Genomic DNA, 25489 nt, shown 5'->3' on the forward strand with positions numbered 1-25489 from the left:
CTTGACCCCCTCCTCCTTCCCCCCTATTTCGAAATATGGACTCCAGCGGCATTCCTTGTTCAATCATTACCGATTGCACTGAGGCGTGTGTTAAATGTTGTTTTACCACGTGCCCAATAGTGTTGGTGCTGCACGCAACTGCATTCAATAGGCATTCTTCTCGGTGCTTGTTGCGGGCACATACTTCCTTTCTCCCTCTTCCTGACTGCTTCTCTTCGTCGAGCCGCGCTTCATCGGTGACAAGTGACATCGCAGACACAATGGCGCCTTCGTAGACGCAGCTGGAAGGCGGCGATGGAAGTCCTCGCCCTGTCTTCTTCAAGAATACTATATACGATAAGGACGCGCCCGTTCTGTCACGCTCGTCCGAGGCATTGGCAGGCGCGCGGGTGACACCAACTGCGGCGCGATAATTCGCCATCGCACTGAGGGCGCCTTTACACGTGTCAAAACTGAAAAAAAAAAAAAAATGTACGCGTACAGTATATGTGGCATATGTGTAACTGCTGTGTATCGAGCCTAAATGTCCGAGAACCGCCGAGCCGAGAGGGCTATTGCAGAACGCAGTACATAGACACCTGGCTTCCGAAGTATTTAATTATTAAATCGAAAGGCTTATATGCCTCACCAAACGCGAAAAGTGACCGTCGGCGTCAACACGAATGATGCCAAAAATTATCATCATGCGATGAAGTCACCCTATAACTCCCTCATGACTTCTCAGGCCACCAAAATACGTGGCGACATCATGACGTCACTATGACGTCACATGATGACATTGTCGCTTGTTTAAAGGTGGGATGATCCCGGTGCCAACGCAAAAACACGTGAGGTGCAGAAAGCTTTCCGGGGAAGAGGGGGGGGGGGTCACTACAATCGACGGAGAAGAATAAGAAGGCTTTGACCTTCGAGTCGTCTTGGAAGAAATGCATAAGTGGCGACATTTTGCATCATTGTTGCAGGTCATTTGCCTGAGATAGCACACGTCCCGTTACAATATGCATTGTAGAAAAAGGAATACGAATATGTATATATATATATATATATATATATATATATATATATATATATATATATATATATATATATATATATATATATATATATATATATATATATATATATATATAAAAGAAAAGAACTGGTGCGTTGATCATTTCACGAGGAGAATGGAATGTCCGCGTTTCGTAGTTATGCTTGCGAGGAAACAATTGGTATTGAAAGCAGATTTCCTACCTAAGCATATATGTAGCTGTTGCGTGTGATGATGTAGATATATTCGAGCGTACATACCTTAAACGGAAACTTTTCCGCAAGAACTTGCGCAAAAGAATTCAGCGCATTTTTTTTTTCAGTAGTTATTGTGCATTGTCTAGCGCCTCGGTTGCTGCTCGTGGGTGATATCACATAACGTGCCCTGATATGGGAATCATCTCTGTAATCCTGCTGAATATGTGCCCAGGTGGGCCACATCATGGCCATCCTTAAGCAACTAAGACATCAGAATGTCCATCGTTTCGCAAAACCCTGCGCAATACAGTGAGCTCGGGGGCTTGCATCGTGAAATCGGTTCGGCTGGCTGGTTGTTGGATCGCCCGTTGTGGGCTATTAAGCCTTCCGTTAAGTCTCCATTCAGTTGGCGTTGGTCAGAGGTCGACAGAGCTAGATTTAAGACAGCCAATGGAGATGCCCTTCTTGTTCCCCTTTGATGGTTGCCTGAAGCTAACTGCAGTCATTCGCACACTGCACAGAATTAAAGAGGTACGTGGTCAGCTGGTAAAAGAAATAAGTTCAGTCCTTCTATCTTCCGCCGCAATAACTCATATGGTCCCTTGTACATTTGTCTAAGGTAACTCGAAAGCTTTCTGCATCCAACGTGGTTTTGCACTGCCTCCGAGATCGGGGCCATTGGAAGGTTTCTGCACCTCACGTGGTTTTCCAGTGCCTCCGGGATCGGCCCACCTTTGACCAAGCGACGATGGCATGTGATGACGTCATTGTGTTGACGCTAAGCGACGTCACAGCGATGTTGTGATGACGTCTTGAGGACGTCATCAATTTAGTGAACTTGTCACGTCATCAAGACGTCATAACGTAGCGTCATCACGTGATGATGACTTTTCGCATCACTCTTATAGACGCCGTCGATGCGGGCGGTCACTTTTCGCGTTTGATGAGGCATCTGAACATTAGAAAGAACGTGACCGGTGCCTGTTCGAGAATGTAGCAACAGCGCTCTTTCATTGACACATACAGCTAGCGCAACCAACAGGTGATTCACCTGTCACTGCAGGTCTTACTTGGCAACACCGCCACTACATGAGCAAAAGAGAGAGCATGCACCGCTTTGTGTGGGAGCGGTCCTCTCCTTTAGTGCTGTCTTGGGTTTTGCGGTGCGTGTAAGAGCGATTGCGCTCGCGCAGCAAATATTGAATTATGTAATGACTCTCGTTGCTCCATCGGCCAAGATTACGAAGGCCCCATTAGCGAGAGAGAGTTGATCCACTGTATCCGCAGCCGCGCAGAATGTCGCAAGCTGACTCTGCAGCGATCGTCAATGTCGGGACATGTAGCCCCATGGCTATTACGAAAAAGATGCGGGCACGGCGGGAATGGTGACGTAATACGCGTGTATACGAACGGGTTGCCGCGTATACGTGATAGTGCATACTCAAGAAAAATAAGAGAGAAAAAAAATCATTGGCTTTGAAGGAAGGTTGACGAAGAGTCAATATTTAAATTCACTTTCTCCATTGCGCTAGATAGGCAATCGAGGCCTGTGTATTGACACATGGCGAAGCGGCGGCATCGTTCAGATGGTCAGATACCAAGAGGAAAAGCGAATAGGGGGATGTAGGCAATCGGCGAACGCCAGGTTCTTAGCGGTGCGGCCTGTGCCAACAGTGCCGCGGGGCTTGCGCATTTTGATGACCTGAATGCGGGTATCGGAAGATGTGGTAGTATCGCGTATCGGCGTAGTCAGTAGAACCCCTCCCCCCCCCCCCCCTCCCACGCCCAAAAAATGTTTTTATGTTGTACGCGTATATATACGGACACATATAAACGTTCGCGCGAACATATATATAGGTTGGTTGAATACCCCACCCCGAAAAAAAATTCTGGTTATGCCCCTGGTATCGCGTAATTCATACGAGCGTTGGGATCTTGTCGCGTCACATCGTGTTCACGCGCTTGGAAGCGGTCTGGACTGCAATGCCTTCGAATGAAAACTTGCCTTAAAGGTGATAGTCATCACCATCATACCCTGCCCATTACTATCGGCCTGAAATGACCAATAGGTTAGCTGTTTGGTGAGGATTCATGTTAGCAAAAGGTACTCATATAATGTGCGTAGTCCGTTCCTGTGCACTTGCGTTCGTGTCAGCACGTTTACCCATTTCTGATATGAATTATGACAGTATTTTTGTCAGTATTGCTGTTTATATGAATTATGACAGTAAGTATCTCGTAAATATATTCGCAACAGTATGATCATTCATCGCTGACATCATAACGGAGCGCCGTCATGCGCCATGGTTCCTCCGACACACGAAGTGCGTGTGCATCGTGCTAGAATTTCTGTATATGCTACCTTTAGGTAGCATATACAGTAATATACAGTACCTAAAGTTAGCATATACAGTAACTCTACATCGTGCAACATTGTGGCGCCATCTGTAGCATCGCACAAACAGTGGACGTTTAGAATCTGCAAAATCAGGCAAGGTGTGAGAAAAAATTTTTCTATCATGGCTTCGACAACGATCTTAGCAAGGAACGCTGTTCGCGTAATTATCACTTCGCAATTAAGAAGCTAATGAACTTAGCCCTCGAGGCAGATATGCTGCAACCGCGCGTCCGGTAATCTGAGTCTCGTTCTGCCATAGGAGCATTACGCAGCAACGGAAATTAAAGCTGTTGCGGGACGACGGCAAGTGCTCGGTCAGGATGACTGAGTATAAGACGGTAAGCCACGAATTAAGGATTTGGAAGAGCAAGTATGAAAAAAAAATATATCAGCAGTGACTAGGAGTAACGAGCGAGACGCATAATTGTCATCGGCCGCAGATCACGACATTGATTTTGGGGGTTTGAATATTGCGCTATGTTGCTGCGGAATACGACGGCTTTCGTAGGTGGAACGAATAACGGTGACGGCCAAGGATGTAGCCAGAAATTTTTTTCGCGCGGGGGAGGGGAGGAAGGGGTTTAACCAACTGTTATGCATGTTTGCGCGTGTTTGTATGCGTGTTAAAATTCAAAGATATTTTTTTCGGGGGGGGGGGGGGGGCTTGAATTGCCAATCCCCTCTGGCTACACCAACGGTGACAGCTTATTAAGAATTAGAATAGCGAGCGAGCGTGAGATGGAGTGCTACAGATTCAAAGATATTTTTTTCGGGGGGGGGGGGGGGGGGGCTTGAATTGCCAATCCCCTCTGGCTACACCAACGGTGACAGCTTATTAAGAATTAGAATAGCGAGCGAGCGTGAGATGGAGTGCTACAGCTTCTCTGAGCGTACCCGACATACGACCGATATTATAAATCATATTGTACTAATCAAGCAGGGCGTTGTATACGAATGATGTCCGCATAAGAAGCGGTAGCATGTATCCCCAAGGTACTCAACCATCGTACTAATGAAGTCTTCCCGAAGTGTCCTCATTTTTAGGCATTTATCATGTTTCTCGGCTGCTGACGCGAAAGACACGCGTTCGATCCTGGCTGCGGCGGTCGCATTCCGATGGAGGCGCAATGAAAGAGCCCCGCGTACTTAGATTTAGGTGCACGTTAAAGAATCCCAGGTGGTCTAAATTTCCGGAGACCTCCACGACGGCGTGCCTCATACTCATAGTTTTGACACGTTAGACCTTAGAGATTATTAATAGTTTAACATGTTTCATCGCACCCCACGTAACATTTTTCCTTGCTAGCTTTGCTGTATACCGCTCTCTTCATGTGTGTACGTTTGTATGAGAATGCGGACGTTTTCTCTATATCGGCTTTTTATGGTACATTGGAGTGGTCGTCTTCGAGCGCTCCGGAGGCTCTGAAAAATTTATGTAAAATAGCAACTAAGGTTTGCTGCTAAAATAAGCGGGCCATTACATGATAATGTAGGAGCAACATGACTTGTTTAACTGCTCGTTCTCGCTCTAGAGCTGTTGAATTCACCACTTTCAAACACGGTCATAGCGCTCTCGAACGACCACCCGAAGGTGCCATTCGAACCAGAGAGAGTAAGTCACGTGAGCCCTAGATATAGGATGATGTGCTTGGGAATGCCGAAAGTATTGTTCTTACACTGTGCGTCAGTACACAGTGGCGAGGCGACAACCTTGATCGAATCATCTCGACGCGACGGCAGGCACAGTGTTGCACGCATGCATGTCAGGCTCGGCGTGGTCTCAAACGATGCGGCAACCGCGCGTACACGCGGTGTCGCGGCGTCTCTGTCGCGCGGCCCGAGCGTGTCGCGTGCTCAGCGGGCGTGAAGAGGTGTCGCAAACGCACGAGAAGGGAAGGGGGCTGAGTTAGGAGACGGCGAAGGCGCTGCGTGTGTGAACGCTTTTCTCCGAAGCATCGACCCGGCACTATCAGCCGCAACAGACACGCCATAGCGGCGGCGCGGTGGCGCATGCATAATACCCGCGTTTCGGGCCGCTATATAGTCTTCCTGACGGCCACACTGTATACGCAGCCGTCAGGCTCAATCGTCGACTCGCTATTGGCTAGACAGCGCGATGATATCGCAGGAGGCGAGTACACATAACTGGTTTAGCAGCAGGGTGGCGGGAGGTCACCCCCCCCCCCAAAAAAAATGTTTGAATTTCACGTGTATATGTATACACGTATACGTATACAAACACGTGCAACAACCATACATACATAAAGGGCGGTTAAACATCCTCCCCAGAAAAAAACTTCTGGCTTCGCCCCTGGTACGCATGTATCAAATACTCGTTGTAGCGAAATCATTTTATTGGAAGTTCCGCTTTATTCGAATTTCATAGGGGTCGAGATTGCAACCCGTGCGTTTTGCACCGTACTACGTGTTATTCGCCGGATTACCAATAGGTACGTCGTGCCAAGCGGGAGATCCATAGGAGACAGTTGGGTGCAGCTTGCATGGTGACACTTAATTTTAACAACAAAGCTGTTAAAGCGGAGGTGAAACGGCTGACCACAAAAAAACTATCATCATCATGAACGGGTATGTGCCTCAGAAATTGCGAAAATCCCGTTACTCACCGCTGGTCCACTAAAAATGAAGAAGGCAAATAAAGAAAATAGAAAGAAAGAGAACGAAAGAGAATAAAAGAAAGAAAGAAACATATAGCATAAAAAGAGAATCGACAGACAAAAAGAAAAACAAAAAAAAGAAAGAGAAAGAACTAGAGAGAGAGAGAGAGAAGAGATAGAAAGTAACCGGCGTTAGCCAGAAGACTTGCGACGTGGTTGCCGTTTGCTCGAACGTTCTCGAACCTGTGCTGCTTCTTCAAGGGCGTCTTGGTGCATCCTCCAGTGGGGGTGCGGCCGGATCGGGCGGTGCTTGCTTAGGCATCTCGGACTAATGTCTCTTTCGTCTCCCGGCCAGGCACATTCTGCCTGGTCGGCTTCTCTTGCTAACAATGATCGGCCAATTGATCTATTCTTGCGCAGTGGTCTGAACAACGTTCCTGTGGCCCTGGTTCCTACCAATGGGGAATCAATTCGCATGAAAAACCCGAAAAGCATTCAGGAAGAGCTCCGGAAGATTACTGATCATTTCCAATTGATCACTGAGGTGCGTCAATTTGGACGTGGAGGCATTCTGTGCTGTTCGCCGGACCAGGCCTGTGTCACAGATCTACTAAAGTGCTCAACTTTCGCATGTCATCCGGTGAGCTGTTTCGTACCAACCCATTTGGCATGTGTGAAGGGACTAGTTCGTGGGGCTGACCCGAACCTTACTCCGCTAGAGATTCTAGAAATGTTCACTGTAGCAGGAGCAGTCTCTGTATTCCGTTGCTCGCGTACCATTGAGAACAAAAAGATTCCCACGGAGTCAGTGATTGTGACTTTTGCCGGTACGAATCGACCAACAGAAATTAAGGCATGGCCTCTGATCTATCGCGTTGAAGCGCTAACTCCTCGCCCACTTCAGTGTACAAAATGCTGGAGGTACGGACACACCTTAAAGGGATGTAGGTCCGACGTCAGGTGCCGTAAATGCGCACAACAACACTACTGAATGTTCAACACAAGAAGTGAGTTGTTGCTTGTGTAGTGGATCCCATCCAGCTGATGACGGTAGTCGTCCGTTGAGGACGCAAGAGTTACAACTTCTGGAGATCATTGAAGAGAAGCGATGCTCGCGGCGTGAGGCCCGAGCTGTACTTTCAGAGCGCACACGTGGTTATGCCACCGCTGCCAATCGAGCAAATCAAATGTTAGACTCTTCGCTGACAGATATAATAGCATCAACGGTGGAAAAGACGATGACGAAGATGATGGAAACTCTGTTTGTGAGCTTAACAGAATCATTGGCGCAACTAGTGAATACACAAATGACACAAATATTTCAGGGCGGTAATCGACAGCCTAACACCCCTCCACTATCTACGACAGTTGAGGCGATTACTGAGGTTTCATCGGAACCAGGTCCTTCAAAGGCAAAGCCAGGCAAGTCAAACACAGGCCGAATGATAATTGTTCCCATTGAACAGGAGTTAGATTGGAGCTCTGACTCCGGTTCCCATGACTCACAGGTGGAGCAAATGGAGTTTGATTCAAAAACAATGAAAAGACGTGCTTCCCCTGAAGCACAAGGTTGCTCAGTGAATCCCAAGTCTAAGACTAAGAAGTACCAGAAAGAAAACTCGTCAAAAAAGGACTTTTTAAAAGATAGCATCTTGGAGAAAGCAGTGAGTGCTGCTGGTATCTCAACAAAATAGGTCGTTTAAAAGTATTACAGTGGAACTGCCGTTCCATTTTTTCAGCAGCTACCGATTTATTCTATCTTTGTGAACATCACTCCCCTGATGTAATTGTTTTACAAGAAACTTGGCTTTCAGAGGAAAAGTGTTTTAAAATAAAAAATTACCGATCATTTCGCTTAGACCGCCCCACTCGGGGTGGCGGTTTGGCAATATTTATTTCTGCTAAGATCGCTCATAGAGCTAAAGTTACATATCAGTCTATGACTTCGGAAAGTGAAATTTTAGCTTTAGACATAACTCTCCCGGGATACCTTCCATTTTCATTAATTAATGCATATTTTCCAGCGGGTGTACAGAATTCTGCCGTGCTAGATGCCGTAATTTCATATTGCCGAAAAGATATAGTATTAGTGGGGGATTTCAACTCTCATCATATTTCATGGGGTTTCAGAACTGACTTGAACGGGAAGCGTCTATGGGATTGGGCTGCTAAGAATAACTTTGCGTGTATTAACACCAAAACACCCACTTTTATGTGTAATCAGTCTTATTCTGCGATCGATCTGACTTTTTCTAGTTTTACTATGTCCATCTCAACGTGGTCTGCTATAAATTCAGGCACAAGTAGCGATCATATGCCTGTACTGTTTGAGGTTGTATGCCCGGTAACTTCTGTAACAAGGCCATCGGTTACGCATGTAAATTTCAGAACATTTGAAAAACTATTACACGCGGCTTTATCTAACCGAACAGATGATAGGGAACTCGATGCCATCAGATTAAACGACATCTTAAAAGACTCGTTAAATCATTCTAAATTTACCATTCAGGTCACGAAAAGTGGATCCACTAACCCTTGGTGGAATGCGGAATGTTCGCGTGATTATAGGTTGAGAAAAGCTGCATGGAAAAAATTACTTTTCAACCAGTGCCCTCGTAACTGGAGTGATTATAAATATGCGGCCGCTGTTTTTAAGAGAACAGTAGCCAATGGGAAGGACAGATATGAGAGTGAACGGTTAGAGTTTCTTTCAAAGACTGCCAATAGAAAAACATTATTTCGCTTCCTAAGAACCAAGAAAGTTCTTCCTGAACTGAAAAACATGGAATCTGTTGTATCAACGCCAAGATATAGCTAAGGGATTAGAAAATCGCTTTACGACTGTTTTATTATACCCCTCCCAGTCTCCTGATCGGGGAGAGGATTTTGAAGAGGTCACAGTTGCAGAACTAGCAAATGTAATAACGCTGCCTAATTCCGCGCCAGGTCCAGATGGCATGACCACGTCGGTTATAAAAAAATTACATAAAATTCACCCCATTGGACTACTCGAAATTGTTAATTACTCAATCAGAAATTCATGGATTCCACCGGATTGGAGAGTTGCGAAAGTAATTCCATTATTGAAAAAGCAAGGCGCTGGATTTACCTTAGATAATATCAGGCATATATCTCTCACATCGAATCTAGTAAAACTCATCGAAAGAATCTTACACATTCGGATAGACAATTGGTTGAATGACAACATGATATTGAGCCCATGCCAAATTGGATTCAGGCGTGGCTGCTCCATTTGGTGTGCGCACGTCGACCTAGAAAGTAGAATACAACTTGCTCGATATGAGAAACAATATTGCGCTTTAGTAACATTAGATATAACAAAAGCTTACGACAGTGTGGAGCATGTGAAACTTATACATTCACTCCAGAACTTAGGTCTGCCACAATACTTTGTAGCGTGGATCTATGCATTCTTAAGTGATAGAGAATTTTATTGCTCGCAATCCGGTGTGGCTTCTTCAAAATATAAACAAACGAGAGGTCTCCCACAAGGGTCTGTATTGTCACCGTTATTGTTTAATATTCTGCTATGTACCATTCCCATACAACAGGATGTACAGGTGTACGTGTATGCCGATGACATCGCATTTTTTGCTGCATCAGCAGACATTCACACACTATACCAAATTCTGCAGACATATATGAACAGACTGGAAACATGGCTGGAGGCCATTAACTTATCACTCAATATCAATAAAAGTGCCATTGTAGTGTTCACACAAAGTGCTCCAGTGCAAATTTCTTTACTTTACCAACAAGACATCATACCCCAGGTAGAGGCAGTTAGGTATTTAGGGGTAACCTACACCGAAAAACTTAACTGGAGTTCCCATATAGAAAACATGGCTGTTAAGGGAGCACGCGCAGCAGGTATGCTACGCAGGCTCAGCAACAAGCGCGCAGGTTTACGCAGAGATGTGCTTCTTATGATTTATTGTATGTACATTCGACCGATATTAGAATTCGGCTGCGTTTTGTTTTCTGGTGCTCCAGCCTACAAAGTTCGACCACTGGTTCTTTTAGAACGTGAATCATTACGATTATGCCTTGGGCTTCCTAAATTTGTCGCAAACAATATTTTATACGAAGAATCACGACTGCCCTCTCTTATCAAAAGGTTTCATATTCTAACAGTACGAACATTCTTAAAAATTTATGCGTCTCCACAGAGGAGGTCACAGTATGTTTTCATTAATCAGCCGGCCTCATTCTTTAACCGCCAATGGTCTCGATTACGCTGCCCCCAAGTAATTTTTACACAAAGACTTTTGGACCCATTAAAAGTTCACCTCTATGAAGTACTTATACTCAGCACTGTAGAAATGATTAGGATTGAATTTGACGACATATATCCACAGAATGCTAAACAGTTACCATATCGATATCTAAACGGCATTTTGGAAGATCATTTGGCCAATCTGGAAACAAACATTGTGATAGCGACTGATGCTTCCGTTTGCGAAGAAAAGGCAGGGGTGGGAATCGCATCATTCTCTCTAGATTGGTCTTTCTCAATTCGGTTACCTGACTATACACCTATTTTCCAGGCTGAATTGCTGGCTATAGTCTTAGCATTGCGTAAATTGCCTCAGTGCCTGTCGGAAGCGGTTATTCTAACTGACTGCCTCTCTGTCTGTTCATCCTTAAGAGCACCAAATTTGTCAAGTACCTTAGAGACATTCTATTCGCTAATTCCAAGACACTTACGGCTTATCCGTTTAGTGTGGGTACCTGGCCACAAAGGTTTGATACTCAATGAATATGCGGATTCACTTGCAGTATCATCCCTCGATGGCCCTGTTATGTCTATTTTGCCGACGTCGGCATATGTCACTGCAGCGAGATTTGAAAAGCTTACAAGGTCCAATCACTTCGACAAATCTCCTTTGTTTTCATCAGACTTCCCGCAACTGAAGTTTCCTTGGAAGAGCAGATGGTGTTCCTCTAGAAAGGAAGAAATCTCAGTTACAAGGTTACGATGTCGAGTCCCCCCACTGAACTTTTACCGTCACAGGTCTGGTCTAGCTCAGTCACCTTTATGCCTTCGCTGCATGGAGAGTGAATCTCTGGATCACTTCTTTTTAACGTGCCGCAGGTTTAAAATCCAACGGAAAAGACTACTAGAAGATCCCCTTCGAAAGATGGGATTAAATTTGTCACTTCCGGTGGTTCTTTCATTTGGTGCTACCGTACTTGGTTTTAGCCACAGGAGTGTTTTCGACGCTGTATGCAATTTCCTACGAGAGACTAAAAGATTTGAATGTTAGGTGTAACATAGCTCAGTTTATTTTTAGAGCGTTTCTTTCTCTAATCACAGTTGTATATATAGGTATTTTTGGCCCTTTTTCTTTCGTTTCGTTTTTCCCCTTTAAGCTTTATGAAGTTGTACTGGTGATGTGTAACGCATAAAATGTTAATTTTTAAAACCGTTTCTTTCAAGAAGCGAATCCAATCTTTGAGAAAGGCACCGTCCGATTCATGGCCTATCCCCCTAAGTGGGTTGCGCCAAGTGTCTGAGGAACAACAACAACAACAACTTGCTGTGCCAAGCTCTGTGCGACTTAATACAATGTTCCCGCAATTTCTTCTTCGTGGCGACATAAGCACAGACCGAGAGTGCTGCGAAGGCGCCATTCCGCCCCGTGCCGGCAGGCCATCCTGATTATATGCGGTTGCATCACGTGATCAGGCCACTTCCGATAGACGTCATAGCAAAATCTCACTGTTATTTAGTCGCCCTATCGAACACAGCGTTGCTTCAGCGCACTGCGTTTTGCTAAAATAGTCTGTATAAATAACGAGGACCCGTGGTCTTAGACGGTTTTACTGTTCAAGGGCTAGCTCCGAATCCCCTTTCGTTCTCTTCCATCTCGCGCCTCTCCCCGAGCCCATGCCCCACTTCTTTATTTTCAACATCCTCCGAGGGGACGGGACGAACGTGACGTAGGTTGTTTCGTTTCTGACAACATGCACAACCTATGTACAGGGCTTCAGAACGTGGTCCGGTTCAAGGCGAACGAAACAAGGTCTCTCCCACCCAAAGTCGGCAATGCATGGCAGTGTAGCGATGTCACTCGATGGCAGAAGCGTTCTCTTCTTGCACCACTGCCGCGCCTCTCCTGTAAATCTGCGATGAACATCGGTCCGGGACGCAGCGTGTCGATCTGGCATGGAAATGGTGTGCGCGTTTCCATCTCCGACGTTTCCATCCCGGCAAAACACTGCTGTTGTGCTCCGCATTCGGGTTCTCCTGCAGACACTTTTCCGCAGCGTATTGCCGTGGTGTTCTCCACGAAGTGCCTGTATGTCTGCAGCGCCCTTCGCGTCTGTGGCACGAACTATGCGTCATCACGAACTTGGAGACGGATGTCGAGATGGACGCATCTCCTTCCGATGGGTTCAACATATCAGGGGCGAGTCTCAGTACGTGGCTGTTCCTCTGCTCCCAGAGATTAAGCTCGTTGAGGTGCTCGGGTGCATGGATCGCGCTGTTTTGCTTCGGCGCCGCTTGCAGTGCACTGCACTTCACTTCCGGAGGCAGAAGCAGTGCTTTCTCTTCTTTGCCTAGGTGATCAACTTGTTTGGTCACAACCTTTTCTAGTTCCACGAAGCTGAGCGGAACAAAATCCTGACGTCCAGGCTGCGCATCCAACGATGAGGACACCACAGGAAGCACAGCGGGACTGTTAGCTTCACCGACCAGCAGATGGGAGGAGTCGTCGTTGCGGGTGGGCAAGCTATCGGCAGGGATACGAGGCTCCTGAATCATGAAATGCTCTTGGTAACACCGTGCTTGTCTGCTCAGACAAGGCACAAACATATCGAGTTCTTGGGTTTTCTTTGGAATCTGGTTCTCAATACCAATCGTGTCGAGGCGCCACATAGCCGATTCGTCGCACTCGACACCAGCTGACATGAGGAGGGCACAAGTCGTCGTAGCCTCGTGAGGTGAACTTGCTCCCTGTACGGTCCACCCAAAAGACGTTTCGACCGCAGTGAGTTCCTCATTGAGGCGATCGATGCTTCCGGTGGCAACCTTCCAGTAAGCGTCTGAGCCAATCAAGATGCTGATGTCATCTGGGTGCCAAGTCTCTGGATCGAACAGATCCGCAGCATCGTGTTTCCTGGCGCACAACAGCTCGAGCGCTTCAGTGTCCAGCAGTGGACTTGTCGCGGAGCATACCTCAGGTACCTCTAGTGCTTCCAACGTAACGGTGCTGTCGTTGAATCGTCCACGCAGCGTGACGGAAACGCGTTTACAGCGCAATTGATGCCGCAGCTTTGCATTTCCGACCGTCACCAATGATAGCTCGTCGATGCCAAGGGCTCTACACCGCAATCTCTTTGAAACATCGGTGCGGATAAACGAACGCTGGCTGCCGCTGTCCAGCATCACACGCACCAGGAGTCGTCGTGGTCCGCTCTCCGCCCAAACACGACCTGTCTGAAGCAGCACTGACTTGGCTCCCTTTTCACCAGTTGAGGCCGTGGTTACTGTCGGTGGAGTAGTGCCAGACGTAATCAGCTGCTCAGTCGTTCTTGGAGAAGCGGTCATTGCGACAGCGCGTGACAATTCGCAGAGGACCGTTAGGTGTCGGCGTCGGCACTTATTACACATGAGATTCCGGGAAACTCGGCAAAATTGCGCGACATGATTGCGCGTTCCGCACCTGTAGCAGCAACGAGAGTTGCGAAACCTGGCTTTTTTCTCTTCGACAGACATGTCAACTGTGCATTCTGCGAGGCTGTGAGCTCTGCTGTTGCACAGTACGCAAGACAGAGTGCGCTGCTGTTGGGACTCCGTCGCAACCAGCGCAGGTGCTGATGGAATGGCATGTGCAGATCTCGTCGGCGAATTCATGTCATCATGTACCATGGTCGAGTGGCAAGGATGCGACGACGGCGCTGCTTGCTTTCCTTCTTCGCGCACTTCGACCTGGATTTTCAAAAAAGACAAAATGTCGGTCGCCTTGTGCGTTCTTGCTTCAGGGGTTGTGTGCTCAACTGATGCGTCACCATCCTGGGTGCTCTCCTCCTTCTTCTTTTGTCGGTACAATATAGCCAAGTCTTCTGGCAAGCACCTCATCAGGACGCGATTAAGCACCACAGTGTACTGATCAGGTGGAACACCCAGGCCTTCGAGCGCACTTACGCGGAAACGCACGGCGTCTTGCAACATCCGAAGCTTCTCCACTTCCTTGGAACTCCTTACCGGGGACAGTGCAAGAAGCTGGTCGATGTGCTCGTTCACTAGAAGTTCTTGTCGACCGAAGCGTTCTTTCAATGTCTTCACAGCAATATCGTAGTTGTTGTCGGCCAGCCTGATGCCTTCGATCGCTCGCTTGGCTGCTCCCCTCAGGTATGTCAGTAAATACTTGAATTTCTCGATCGGTGGCAGCTCGATATTGTTGTGAATGGTGGCGCTGTAGTGGTCCCAGAATTCTTGCCACTGACGTAAATCGCCGGCATACGTCGGGACTTGAAGCGTCGGAAGTGCGACAGACCGGTAACGTGGCGTACTGACTGGTCCTTGCGGCGCCTCAGCAGATGCGATGTTGCTCTGGGTGGCTGCTACCCGGTCGCCATTGGGTCGACTCCTAGACGGTTCGCTGAGATGAGTCGACTGTTCTCGCTGAGACAAGAAGAACTGCGCGTCAGCTATCGCGTACAGAATCTTATCGTGGTAGTCGGTTGCACCTTCGACTTCGGCTTCAATAGCTTCATCTTCCGTGAGGTCGAGAACGACCTTGTCTAGCTGGCGGAGTTCAGTTTCCTTAGCCTTCAAAACGGCGACTTGCCTGTTGACCTCGCGCGCCTCGGTGTCGGGGTCCTGCAGTAGTCCTGTCAGGAGCGTAATATTTCGTGAGACGCTGGCCCTGACAGTCCCACGCACCTTCCGAAGACGCTCGGCCGAAGTCATGGCAGTCCCGGAATGACTACTCCCGGGTTTCACGGCACCAAAATATAAATAACGAGGACCCGTGGTCTTAGACGGTTTTACTGTTCAAGGGCTAGCTCCGAATCTTGTTCTTGTTCTTGTTTGCCTTCAACTATGGCTCACACCCACTGCGGGGGATTGGCCAAGAAGTGAGTGGTTTTATAACATGTTAGAATACTTTAGAAAGGAGGTTACAGAATAGAAACTTAACAAGTTTGATAGAAAATTTTGGCGCTCGATCAAATATGAATATATATAGTAATAATGAAATAAAAAAAAAATCAATCCCCTTTCGGCGTTCTCTTCCATCTCGCGCCTCTGCCCGAGCCCCACTTCTTTATTTTCAACAGTCTGCAGGCTGTTGTATGTTATTATGAATCTTTTAGGGCATCTCTGCTTATAACGATGCTTCACTTATACAGGCATATTTATCCTGTATTGGCGTCTTCATTATGAGGGTTTAGTGCGTATTCAGAAGGCGTTACTATCGCCAGTAGAAGCGCATTATAGGCACGCAGTTTGCATTCTGTACGCCTTTGTCGACGTGTATGTCAGCTCCATTAAATAGCTCGTGAGCTTTCCATAAAATACAGTGCAATTGTACCCTAAAATATTACTAATTGCTTCTAATTACTTGCAGACTAGATATGAAAGCACGTGCGTCGTTTTTCTTTGTTTCTTTTTTTTTTTTTTTGAGGAGGGGGAGATGGCTCAGTATTTTTCAAAAATTGTTGCACGCCAGTTCTTATCAGCCTTCGCAATGTGCCTAGCCGGTGCCGGATACAATGTAGGCGCGGCTTAATTCCACTTAATGGCGAAAGGCCGAAAGAACGTGAAACAAGAGTAATTGTCGCATGAGAACAAAAATACACGATAAAGAAAAAAGCAGCTTCGTTTTTCACAGGTTCGTAAACGACGAGATAGTCGAGCATGGTAACGCAGGCCGTACGAAGTGTCTTATCTTTACCGCCGAGGAAAGTAACGTTTTTAACCTTAACTCACCAACTAAACGCGCGTACACTACATGTAGTCAACAAGCTATATATACAACAGCGTACTGGTAGAGATAACGTGGCACGTCCTGCAGGTTTACGGTTTCGTTATCGAAACTGCAGTCTTAGAAACAAGAGCAAAGCCTCGACAAGTCCCAGTTTGCGGCGGTCAAGCGAGCCGCTTCCTCCACACAGCGCTTCGCGCTCGTCTCGTCCTCCGACGCACACACTGCATGCATGCAAATCGCTTTGAATAGCCACGGCTTTTCGTAGTACCGCGTGTATAGAACTACGTGCGCGCTAGTGTTCAAAGCACGCGCTAAGAAAAACAATAAGTGCGGTGCACTAAGACGTGCGGGGCAATTTCAGGGTGCCCCGGGCTGATGAAAACATCGCCTGTGCACAAAATTAGCATGCGGGCACTGCGAACCTGTTCCTATAAATGCAGTGTGGCTATATACCCACCGCCGTTCACGCCCAGTCTACGAGATAACGAGTTGTAAATTTGCCCTTTTGTTCGTGTTAGAAGCGGCGGGAGCGTTGTAGAGAGGCAGTGCACGTGCAACACTGCTGCCTTATCTTTGGTTCGGAGTTCGCTTTCCTGCAGTGACTCAGTGGACGTCGTCTCACTTCCTGAGGGAAGCGTGCGTGAGAGCCTATCGTAATGAATGGAAATTGCTTTCAGGACGACTGGAGAATGAGGAGATGTACTAAAGAGAAAACATTCAATCGATTTCGAATGATAAAGCGTTCTAACGAGAGTTCAGCACGATTAACTTTGAGGCATCTGAAAAAAAGAAAAGTTTAAGTAAGTGCCTAAACTTGAATTTAACGACGAACCCCGCCCGCGATGTTATCGGGACGTCACGGATTTCAGTGCATTACTCGATGTCGGGCCTAGTCGCAGCATGTTCACTAATGATATTAATTGGGCTTAGGGCAAAAAGATAACCACGCAAAGGACACATAGACAGGACGGGAGACTTTCAGGGTATATCTACGCATTGGAGGCCGCTGTGACTGAGGAAGAAGCTTATAGCTTAAAACCTGCTTAGCACTTGTCTACAGCTCTTTAAAAACGTAATGTTTGTCTTTACCGTCAGAGTGTTGCCAACAGAGAGATTTAAACTTCCCTTTTTGAAGAACTTGTACTATATGCTTGAAACCGTGAAAATAGTTACGGTGCTTATGGTTCGGTGGTGCCGAAACTTTGTCCATCTTGTGAACTATACGGCAGAACTCGTTTGCAATCGCCATTTTGACTTCAACGACACCTGTGTTGTTCCGCATTTTTAATTCTCATCGTCCAGGACATCCACGCAAAAAAATGAGCATGACGGAAACTTGAAAAAAAGAAAGAAAAACCGTCACTGTCTGTATAGGACTTGCATACGTATACGTAATCCGATCACCATTTACAAGATCCATTAATTTCTCAGAAAGCGTGCTAGCTCTAAGGTTATACGTGTTTTCAGGATACAGAGTTTCTCACATCGTTCGTTTTGGGTTTAACGCGTTCCCCTATCACAGGACATGGAGGTGCGCTTGGATAAGCCGAAAGATTGCATGTGTTTGCGCCAAATAAAAGCTTATTATTTTTTTCTCTTCATTGTTCAGTCGTTCTTTTCCAGAGCAGGGCAGCCAACCGGACTCGGCTTGGTTAACATTCCTGCCTTTAACTTAATCTTACGTCTTCTCATTATACCTCTCGAGCTGCAAAAGACAACAACATAAAACAGAAATAACGTTAGGGAGACGCGTAGCAAGCAGAAAAAAACAAGGGAGCCAGAAGACATCCCCTCGTACTCGTATATATAAACACTTGGCAAAGACGAAGAGAGGGTTGTCTGGTAAAGCCTCGTTTATCAGTGTGGTAGATCGCGTTTGCACGTAGTCGGGATTAATGTCGCGCAAACCGCACGGACCTATATTGCTGCTACTGTGCGGGAGCCCCCCTCCCCCCCCCCCCACCCCCCCCCGGCTCTTGCAACGTCGCGCTGAATGCAAAGTGCACGCACGCGCTCGCGGAGCTGAGCCAAGAGAGCACAAACACCCCGCGGTTTCTCAACGCTCCATGATGCTCTTTCCACGTGGCTTATACATAAAAAAAAGAGAGCATGAACAGCTTGCTGCTGGCTGTCTCTCCTTTTTTCTACCTGAGCCTGGCGAAGATTTAGCTTCGCGAGAGCTTGTCTGCAACAGCGGGTAGAAGAAGTAAAGAACGAGACAGTGCATGAGCCGCGGTTTGCGAGTGCTGTACAAGGTGCGCGCTGGTGCATCTTTTCTTCCTGATTTTAGTTCTGCTTAGGGTTAACGGTTCGCTAACCTGGTTTAATGGCACTCCACCATCGCGCGGGTTTCTCGCTGCAGTAAGTGCGAAGAGATGATGTATAACGAAACGATGGCGTAGAGCGAGAAAAAAGAAAAGGCTGGAAAGACTAGCACGAAGATGAAAACTGGGCGGAGGACGATGACCCCTTTTAGCCATGCCGGTCACACCCTGAGAGTTGAGCGCGTCCACCGCGCATCAAGGAGAAGCGAGATGACGAATCAAATTGCTACCCTGCGCGACCAAGGAGCAAGAGACGCCGCGCTGCCGACATTCGGAGCGACCACGAAATGACGGCGATTTCGCTTCGCTTCTGCGTGGAAGCACTGCGTGTTTCTCGGGCTCACTCGCCGTACACACTTCTTCGCGCGGAAATCGCGCGGGAAATTGCCAGGAAATGTGAATGTGCGTGTTCGCAAATCGGTGTGTATACACGCCTGCATGCGCGCTTCTGTATGGCAGTGCTCGCGCTGTGTGTTTTTTGCAGGGAGGGGGAGGTGGAGTTTTCGTGTTTTTTTCCGTTCTTTTTTTTTTCAGATTGCTCCCTTGCTGCTGACGAGATTTGAAGCTGGCCAAGCGGACATTGGCAAAAGGAAGAAGAGTTGTCATTTTCGCGCAGACCACTTTCGTTGCAAGCCTTACGCCTCAGAAAGGCTACAGCGCACGGGGCCAGAGTGAAGAAGACGCAAGACTTAGCGACATGTCTTGTGTTTTATTCACATTTTCCCCGTCTGTGTGCGCTGTAACGTTTCTAACATGCAATACCAACTAGCCTACCAAGCCATCCTCGTACACGCACCGTGGTGGTATAGTAGTTATGGTGTTCGCCTGCTAACCCGAAGGTCGGGTTAGCAGGCGAACACCATAACTACATCGAAATGCGGCTGCCGCGGCCATCCCGGCCGCGGCAGCCGCATTTCGATGGAGGCAGAATGCTAGAGGCCCGTGTACTTAGATTTAGGTGCACGTTAAAGAACCCCAGGTGGTCAAAATTTCCGGAGCCTTCCGCTTCGGTGTCCCTCATAATCATATCCTGGTTTTGGGACTTAGAACCCCCCAAAAATTATGTTAAGCCATCGTCGTGAATGTCTTACGCCAGTCGGCAGAAAAGCGGATCAACGTTTGCCCGGTCAGCGACTCGCGTAACATGATTATCTGGGCTGCAAGAGTTCCAGCCCTCAAATGCGAGACGCCGTCCTCGAAGTTATAGCTGTAGGAATGGTCAATCCCAGTCAACTGTACAACATACGAATGGCGTATGTAGAGCGCGCTTATTATTCCTAAACATTCGCTCTTATACCGTGCCACGAGGTTGAGCAGCTTGCATCATTTACTTTCTCGCGAAGCACGCTCGTACGCTAATTGCCGTCGTTACTGTAACGGCAAACGTTGAACGCCATTTAGGATAGCGAAGCAAGGCTTAAGCCCCGCCTTTATTGACTGTGGAAAATGTCTTATTGTTTAGAGCAGTAGATAAAATAGCGCGGTAAGAAGGACACCACTATCGTCTCGCTGTTTCGTCATCTGCTCTTAATATGAACTAGCCCTCATCAAGCTGTCTAATTAATAGTCTGCATTGACAATCGGAACTCTCATGTCTTCTACTACTGCAAGCTGGCCTTCCCTTCAGTGTCACGAGCAGCTATGACCGCTGGATACATGACAACAGGTTCCTCAAGACACTGCTTGAATTCATACAAAACACAGGCCTTTCAGTACACATCTAATACACATATGCACACACAGTATTATGCCTTATGGGCAAGCCTTATCACAATAAAAAAAATAAATTAGTTGTAGATCCACGCCGTCATTTAGCATCATCGTCATTTCGAGCATCATCATCATCATCCATTCCTTTTACTTATTTCTTCATTCACATCCCCCTGTGGTCACGTGACTTGCGTGAATATTACTACTACTACTACTACTACTACTACTACTACTACTACTACTACTACTACTACTACTGCTGCTGCTGCTGCTACTGCTACTACTACTACTACTGCTGTTGCTGCTGCTGCTACTACTACTACTACTACTACTACTACTACTACTACTACTACTACTACTACTACTACTACTACTACTACGATGACGACGATGGCGGCACAGGGTAGAGTAAGACGGCTTCGCTGTAAAGGGTTCCATTGATTGAATTGCACGGCCGTAACCTCAGCAGCTGCACAAGTGGGTCAGCACAAATTTAAAGCGATTTTCGAACCTGGCGGTTTTAGGCGTAGGTTCCTTCAAGTTTGCTATGTTTAGTGCTTGGGTTCCGCTGGAACGTATGATATCGCTCCTTCGCTTTCTGTGAAGAAGTACATCTAGCCGAACAGATGCTGTCGATATAACTGACGTCAGTGCAGCCGCAGGAACTGAGATGGCATCGGTACGCGCCCTTTGCACACCGTCTCTTCTAGCTTGCCATGCCTCTTCGCAGATTAAAAACGGTGGATTTGACATTACAGACGCGTCACTTGCTGACGCGATTGAAGCTTATGCTCCCTCTTTAGGTTGCCTTTCTTCCCCGAAAACGCAGTGACGTGAGTTCATAAGCGACAGTTCCTTTAACCACGCGAACATCCCCTGTATACCCTTCCTTTGTTTCGCCATTGCACAAACAATAGCTGCGCGGAAGCAGCCTATGGCAGTAGACGTCATCTAGACGAACTAAAACAGGCGGAAGGTCAAAGTAAAGGCCCGTTCGACGGCTTCGTAGCTTTGACGTGCATGCTGTTATAGGAAAGGATGGTTGTTTGACGTGGGCCATCACTCGCATGTCCATTCGGTCCATGAAGCCAAGAACACCCACGAGGCGCACATATTTAGAAAGAGTAAACTCAAGCGATAGATTAACAAGAGAAATCCAAGTGACACACGTCGCCATCGCCGCGGACAACGTCGCCGTCGCGCTAACGCCTAAAGCGGACTCACGGGGTTGCGTAGCGTTAGGTTTGGTTATAGGTACTATAGTTAGCGGGTGCTCTCGGTAGGCCGCTTCAGGTCTTGTTTGCGGCTGGGACGCGACTGAACGTGAGAACACAAAGAGAAGTGGCACTTGAGGCTGTCTGCCTCACCCCCCCCCCCCTTCCCTTCAGTAACCACCGCATAGGCACCTGCCTATATGCAACAACAGAAGCCCCGGGCGACCGACCGGTCGCGGCCGTCTTGGGGCGGCGTTGGGCGAAAGGGCGGCCTCACTCAGCTGCCAGCGGTCGCCGACCCGACGCCTTCGCCGCTGCGCCATGCATATTGAGGCGTATAACGTGCCCCTTCCACTGCGTGCAACGCCAAGCTTGCCGCACAGTCTGTGAAGCCGGTCCTGACTTAGTTGACTCTAACCCCCTTGCCATCCAGTGCCGCGCTGTGTTTTGCTTTGTCCTGCCCGCCGCCGGCAGTCCTTGACAGCTTTCGCGGCTTTGACGTTTTGAGTGCGCGTCGGTTCTTTTTCTTTTCTTTCTTTGTTCGAAATATACGGTGCGCGTAGTGCTCCGGGCAACAGGGTGGTGAAAAATCACTGCGCTGGCTGCTAGCTCGCTTTGTTGCTCGCTTCACTTGGGTTGCTGGACATACTGCCTTTAAGATAGAGTGTCTCGCAATCCGTTAGTCGGGGCGCTTGCAAAAATGTATTTAGAAGCTCTGCAGGAACTGCTTTGTATTTTCTCGGTGTGATCAAAACACACTATGTGTATCTATCCATCGCCACGTATACTCTAGAGATTGGCGCTTGCGTAAGCCTTGTTGTGTTGTCTCCGCGCAAATGAATATTGTTGCATGTGATTTCCAATAGAAAGACACTCTCCCACAGCCTCTGTCTCTCTCTCTCATACACGCAACAAGGAAATGCAGGGACATTGACAAGAAAGCTCTTCGGCTTGCTACCATGCATAGGGGAAATGAATTTTAGAAATGGAAGTGAAAGTTTAAGTGAAACTGAAATCGGCGCACAATATTTTGAGGCGGGCACGCGACACACTCCAATGGATCTCGCAGGCCAGTACTATTATGCAGACACGCAAATCGAAGTATCATCATCATCAGCCTGTCTACGCCCACTGCAGGGCAAAGGCCTCTGCCATGTTCCGCCAATCAACCCGGTCCTGTGGTTTCTGCTGCCACGTTATACCTACAAACGTCTTAATCTCATCTACCCACCTAATTTTCTGTCTCCCACTCACGCGTTTGCCATCTCTTGGAATCCAGTCAGTTACCCTTAACGACCACCGGTTATCCTGCCGACGTGCTACGTGCCCGGCCCATATCCATTTCTTCTTCTTGATTTCAACTATGATATCCTTAACCCCCGTTTGTTCCCTGGCCCACTCTGCTCTCTTCCTGTCTCTTAAGGTTACACCTATCATTTTCCTTTCCATCGCTCGCTGCGTCGTCCTCAATTTAAGTTGAACCCTCTTTGTAAGTCTCCAGGTTTCTGCTCCATAGGTAGGTACCGGTAAGATGCAGCTGTTATATACTTTCCTCTTGAGGGATAGCGGTAGACTACCATTCATGATTTGATAATGCTTGCCAAATGAGCCCCATCCCATCCTTATTCTTCTAGCTATTTCACTCTCATGGTTCGGCTCCGCGGTTACTACCTGTCCTAAGTAGACGTACTCCTTTACAACTTCCAGTGTCTCGCCACCTATCGCAAAGCGCTATTCTCTGCCAAGATTGTTCCAGATTACTTTAGTTTTTTGCATATTAATTTTCAGACCTACTCTTCTACTCTCCGTATCTAGTTCAGTAATCATGAGCCGTAATTCGTCTCCCGCGTTACTCATCAATGCAATGTCATCAGCGAATCGCAGGTTACTGAGATACTCTCCATTAACTCTTATCCCTAATTCTTCCCAATCTAGGGCCCTGAAAACCTCCTGTAAACATGCGGTGAATAGCATTGGAGAGATCGTGTCTCCCTGCCGTACGCCCTTCTTTATTGGATTCTGTCGCTTTCTTTATGGAGGACTATAGTCGCTGTGGATCCGCTGTAGATTTCTTCCATTATGTTTATATAGGCTTCGTCGATGCCCTGATTCCGCAGTGCCTGCATGACTGCTGATATCTCCACCGAATCAAATGCCTTCTCGTAATCTATGAAGGCTATGTATAGGGGTTGGTTGTATTCCGCGCATTTCTCTATCACCTGATTGATAGTATGAATATGGTCTATTGTTGAGAAGCCTGTACGAAATCCTGCCTGGTCCTTTGGTTGATTGAACTCTAATGTCGTATTAATTCTGTTAGCAATTACTTTTGTAAATAGCTTGTAGACAACGGACAGTAAGCTGATGTTCCTGTAAATCGAACTATACAGCGTTCTATATAGGTGGCTTCAGCGGGTCTTCACAGAGGTTGAAACGTAATCGAAGAGATGTGGAGCCTCTAATGATTGGGCGACCCGGCGGACGAACTAGACGGCCGGCAGCGCAGTTCGACGAGGTCAGAGCAGCATTGCCTGCAGCAGTGACGGCGACGCCGAGCGTGCTGCGAAGCTGCCAACCGCGAAGTGTGTCTGACCCCGTCCGACGCCGGCTACGACGATCTAGGGTGGCGGCGTTTCTCCCGCCAGATCACTATCTAGCCACGACGTCGCGGGAGGAAGCTTCGAGAACGTTCGAAAGGCTGCTTCCTTCCCTCGGCGGCGGTCATCGCGGCCGGCGTGCTGCGACCGCGCACGTGGTGGCATAAATGGGACACGCCCGCTCGCGAGGCGCACTGAGGGCAGGTAACACGTGGCGGGAGCGCGTTGAGCAGCCTGTTAGAAGCTGCTCTGGCGGTACCAAGGGGGGTTTAAAAACATGCTCGTGTGGAAATTAATTCCCGAAATTGAAGCCAGGCCTCCACCATCTTACCATGGGCACGATGAAACGTTAGCTTACAGCGAACAAAAACCCACAAGGCTTCCTTATGCATTCGCCTAAGACGACTCGTAGGCGAAAGCCATCTTCTTTTTTTTCGTCTCAGTCCATGTACTGATGCTTGACCGCCGCCACACCGAAAACTTTCTGAACCTTACGTGGTTTTGCATTGCCTCCAAGATCGGAGGCATTGCAAGCTTTCTGCATCTCATCTGGTTTTGCACTGCCTCCATGATCGGCACACCCTTAACCAATCGACGATGTCATGTGATGACGGCATCGTGTGACGTCATAGTAATGTCATGATGACGTCACTAATTTTGATGACTCGTGACGTCGTATGATGACGTCATCACGTGAAGGTTCTGTTTTGCACCAATCGTGTTGACGCCGAGGGACGCCGGCGCCGACGGTGAATTTTCGCGTTTGATGAAGTATTTAAGGCTTTCGCCTTAATTCCCTCACATGCTCTATACTCTATTGTTCCGGACAAATGCTGCTAAACGTCTCTTTGCGTTAGTGGTTTCCTTAAGAAACCTCGAAGTCTTGGCAAACTTTTATTAGAATTCGCGTTATCAATACTCATTCGGATAAATTACTTTAATCGGGAACAGCGATCTCTTATTTTTTACGTTAGCAGAAGAAATCAACTTTGTCTGTCGTCAATTGGACAACACGCGAAAAGGCTGTGTTTTTTATGTCTAAGGTGAGCACAAATGCTGTAAAAAGAAGCGAGAGCTTCCACTCCAGCATTTTCTAAAACCTCCTTGGGAGGTACGCCAAAGTGTTTTAGTATTGCGTCACTAATACAGACTACCATGCCTACGCATGCAGTAGAAATCACTTCGGGAACGCGCCTTTACAATCATTTCATCAAAAGCGAGGCGTGGAGACATGGACGCAAGAGACTCAGGCATTGCTGCGCGCCTGACTTGATCCTGCGACGAGTACCTACCAATTAGCTTAGCTTTCTGTCGTTCTATCAATCGAAAGCACTACATCACATCCGGGAATCTCGTGCGTGGGCAGTCGTCGCTGTCGATAAGTGCTCCCTAAATGCCTCGTTATCTCTTCAGGTTGGTTTGGCTCGTGACTGCGAGGCCCT

At 47.6% G+C, this 25489-nt stretch overlaps 1 protein-coding gene across 1 annotated transcript in view; it reads right to left on the reverse strand.

The window, feature by feature from the left end:
• LOC119397560 (uncharacterized) overlaps positions 1–15184 on the reverse strand; it is a 50166-nt gene extending 34982 nt beyond the window's left edge. The window contains exons 1-2 of the mRNA XM_037664982.1: positions 15158–15184; positions 12604–15094 (exon numbers count right to left, since the gene is read on the reverse strand). Of these exons, the coding sequence (XP_037520910.1) occupies positions 12604–15094; positions 15158–15184 (2518 nt within the window). The remainder of the gene's footprint in view (positions 1–12603; positions 15095–15157) is intronic.
• Positions 15185–25489: the final 10305 nt, after the last annotated feature.

Source organism: Rhipicephalus sanguineus, chromosome 6, assembly GCF_013339695.2.
Source record: "Rhipicephalus sanguineus isolate Rsan-2018 chromosome 6, BIME_Rsan_1.4, whole genome shotgun sequence".
NCBI lineage: Eukaryota > Metazoa > Arthropoda > Arachnida > Ixodida > Ixodidae > Rhipicephalus > Rhipicephalus sanguineus.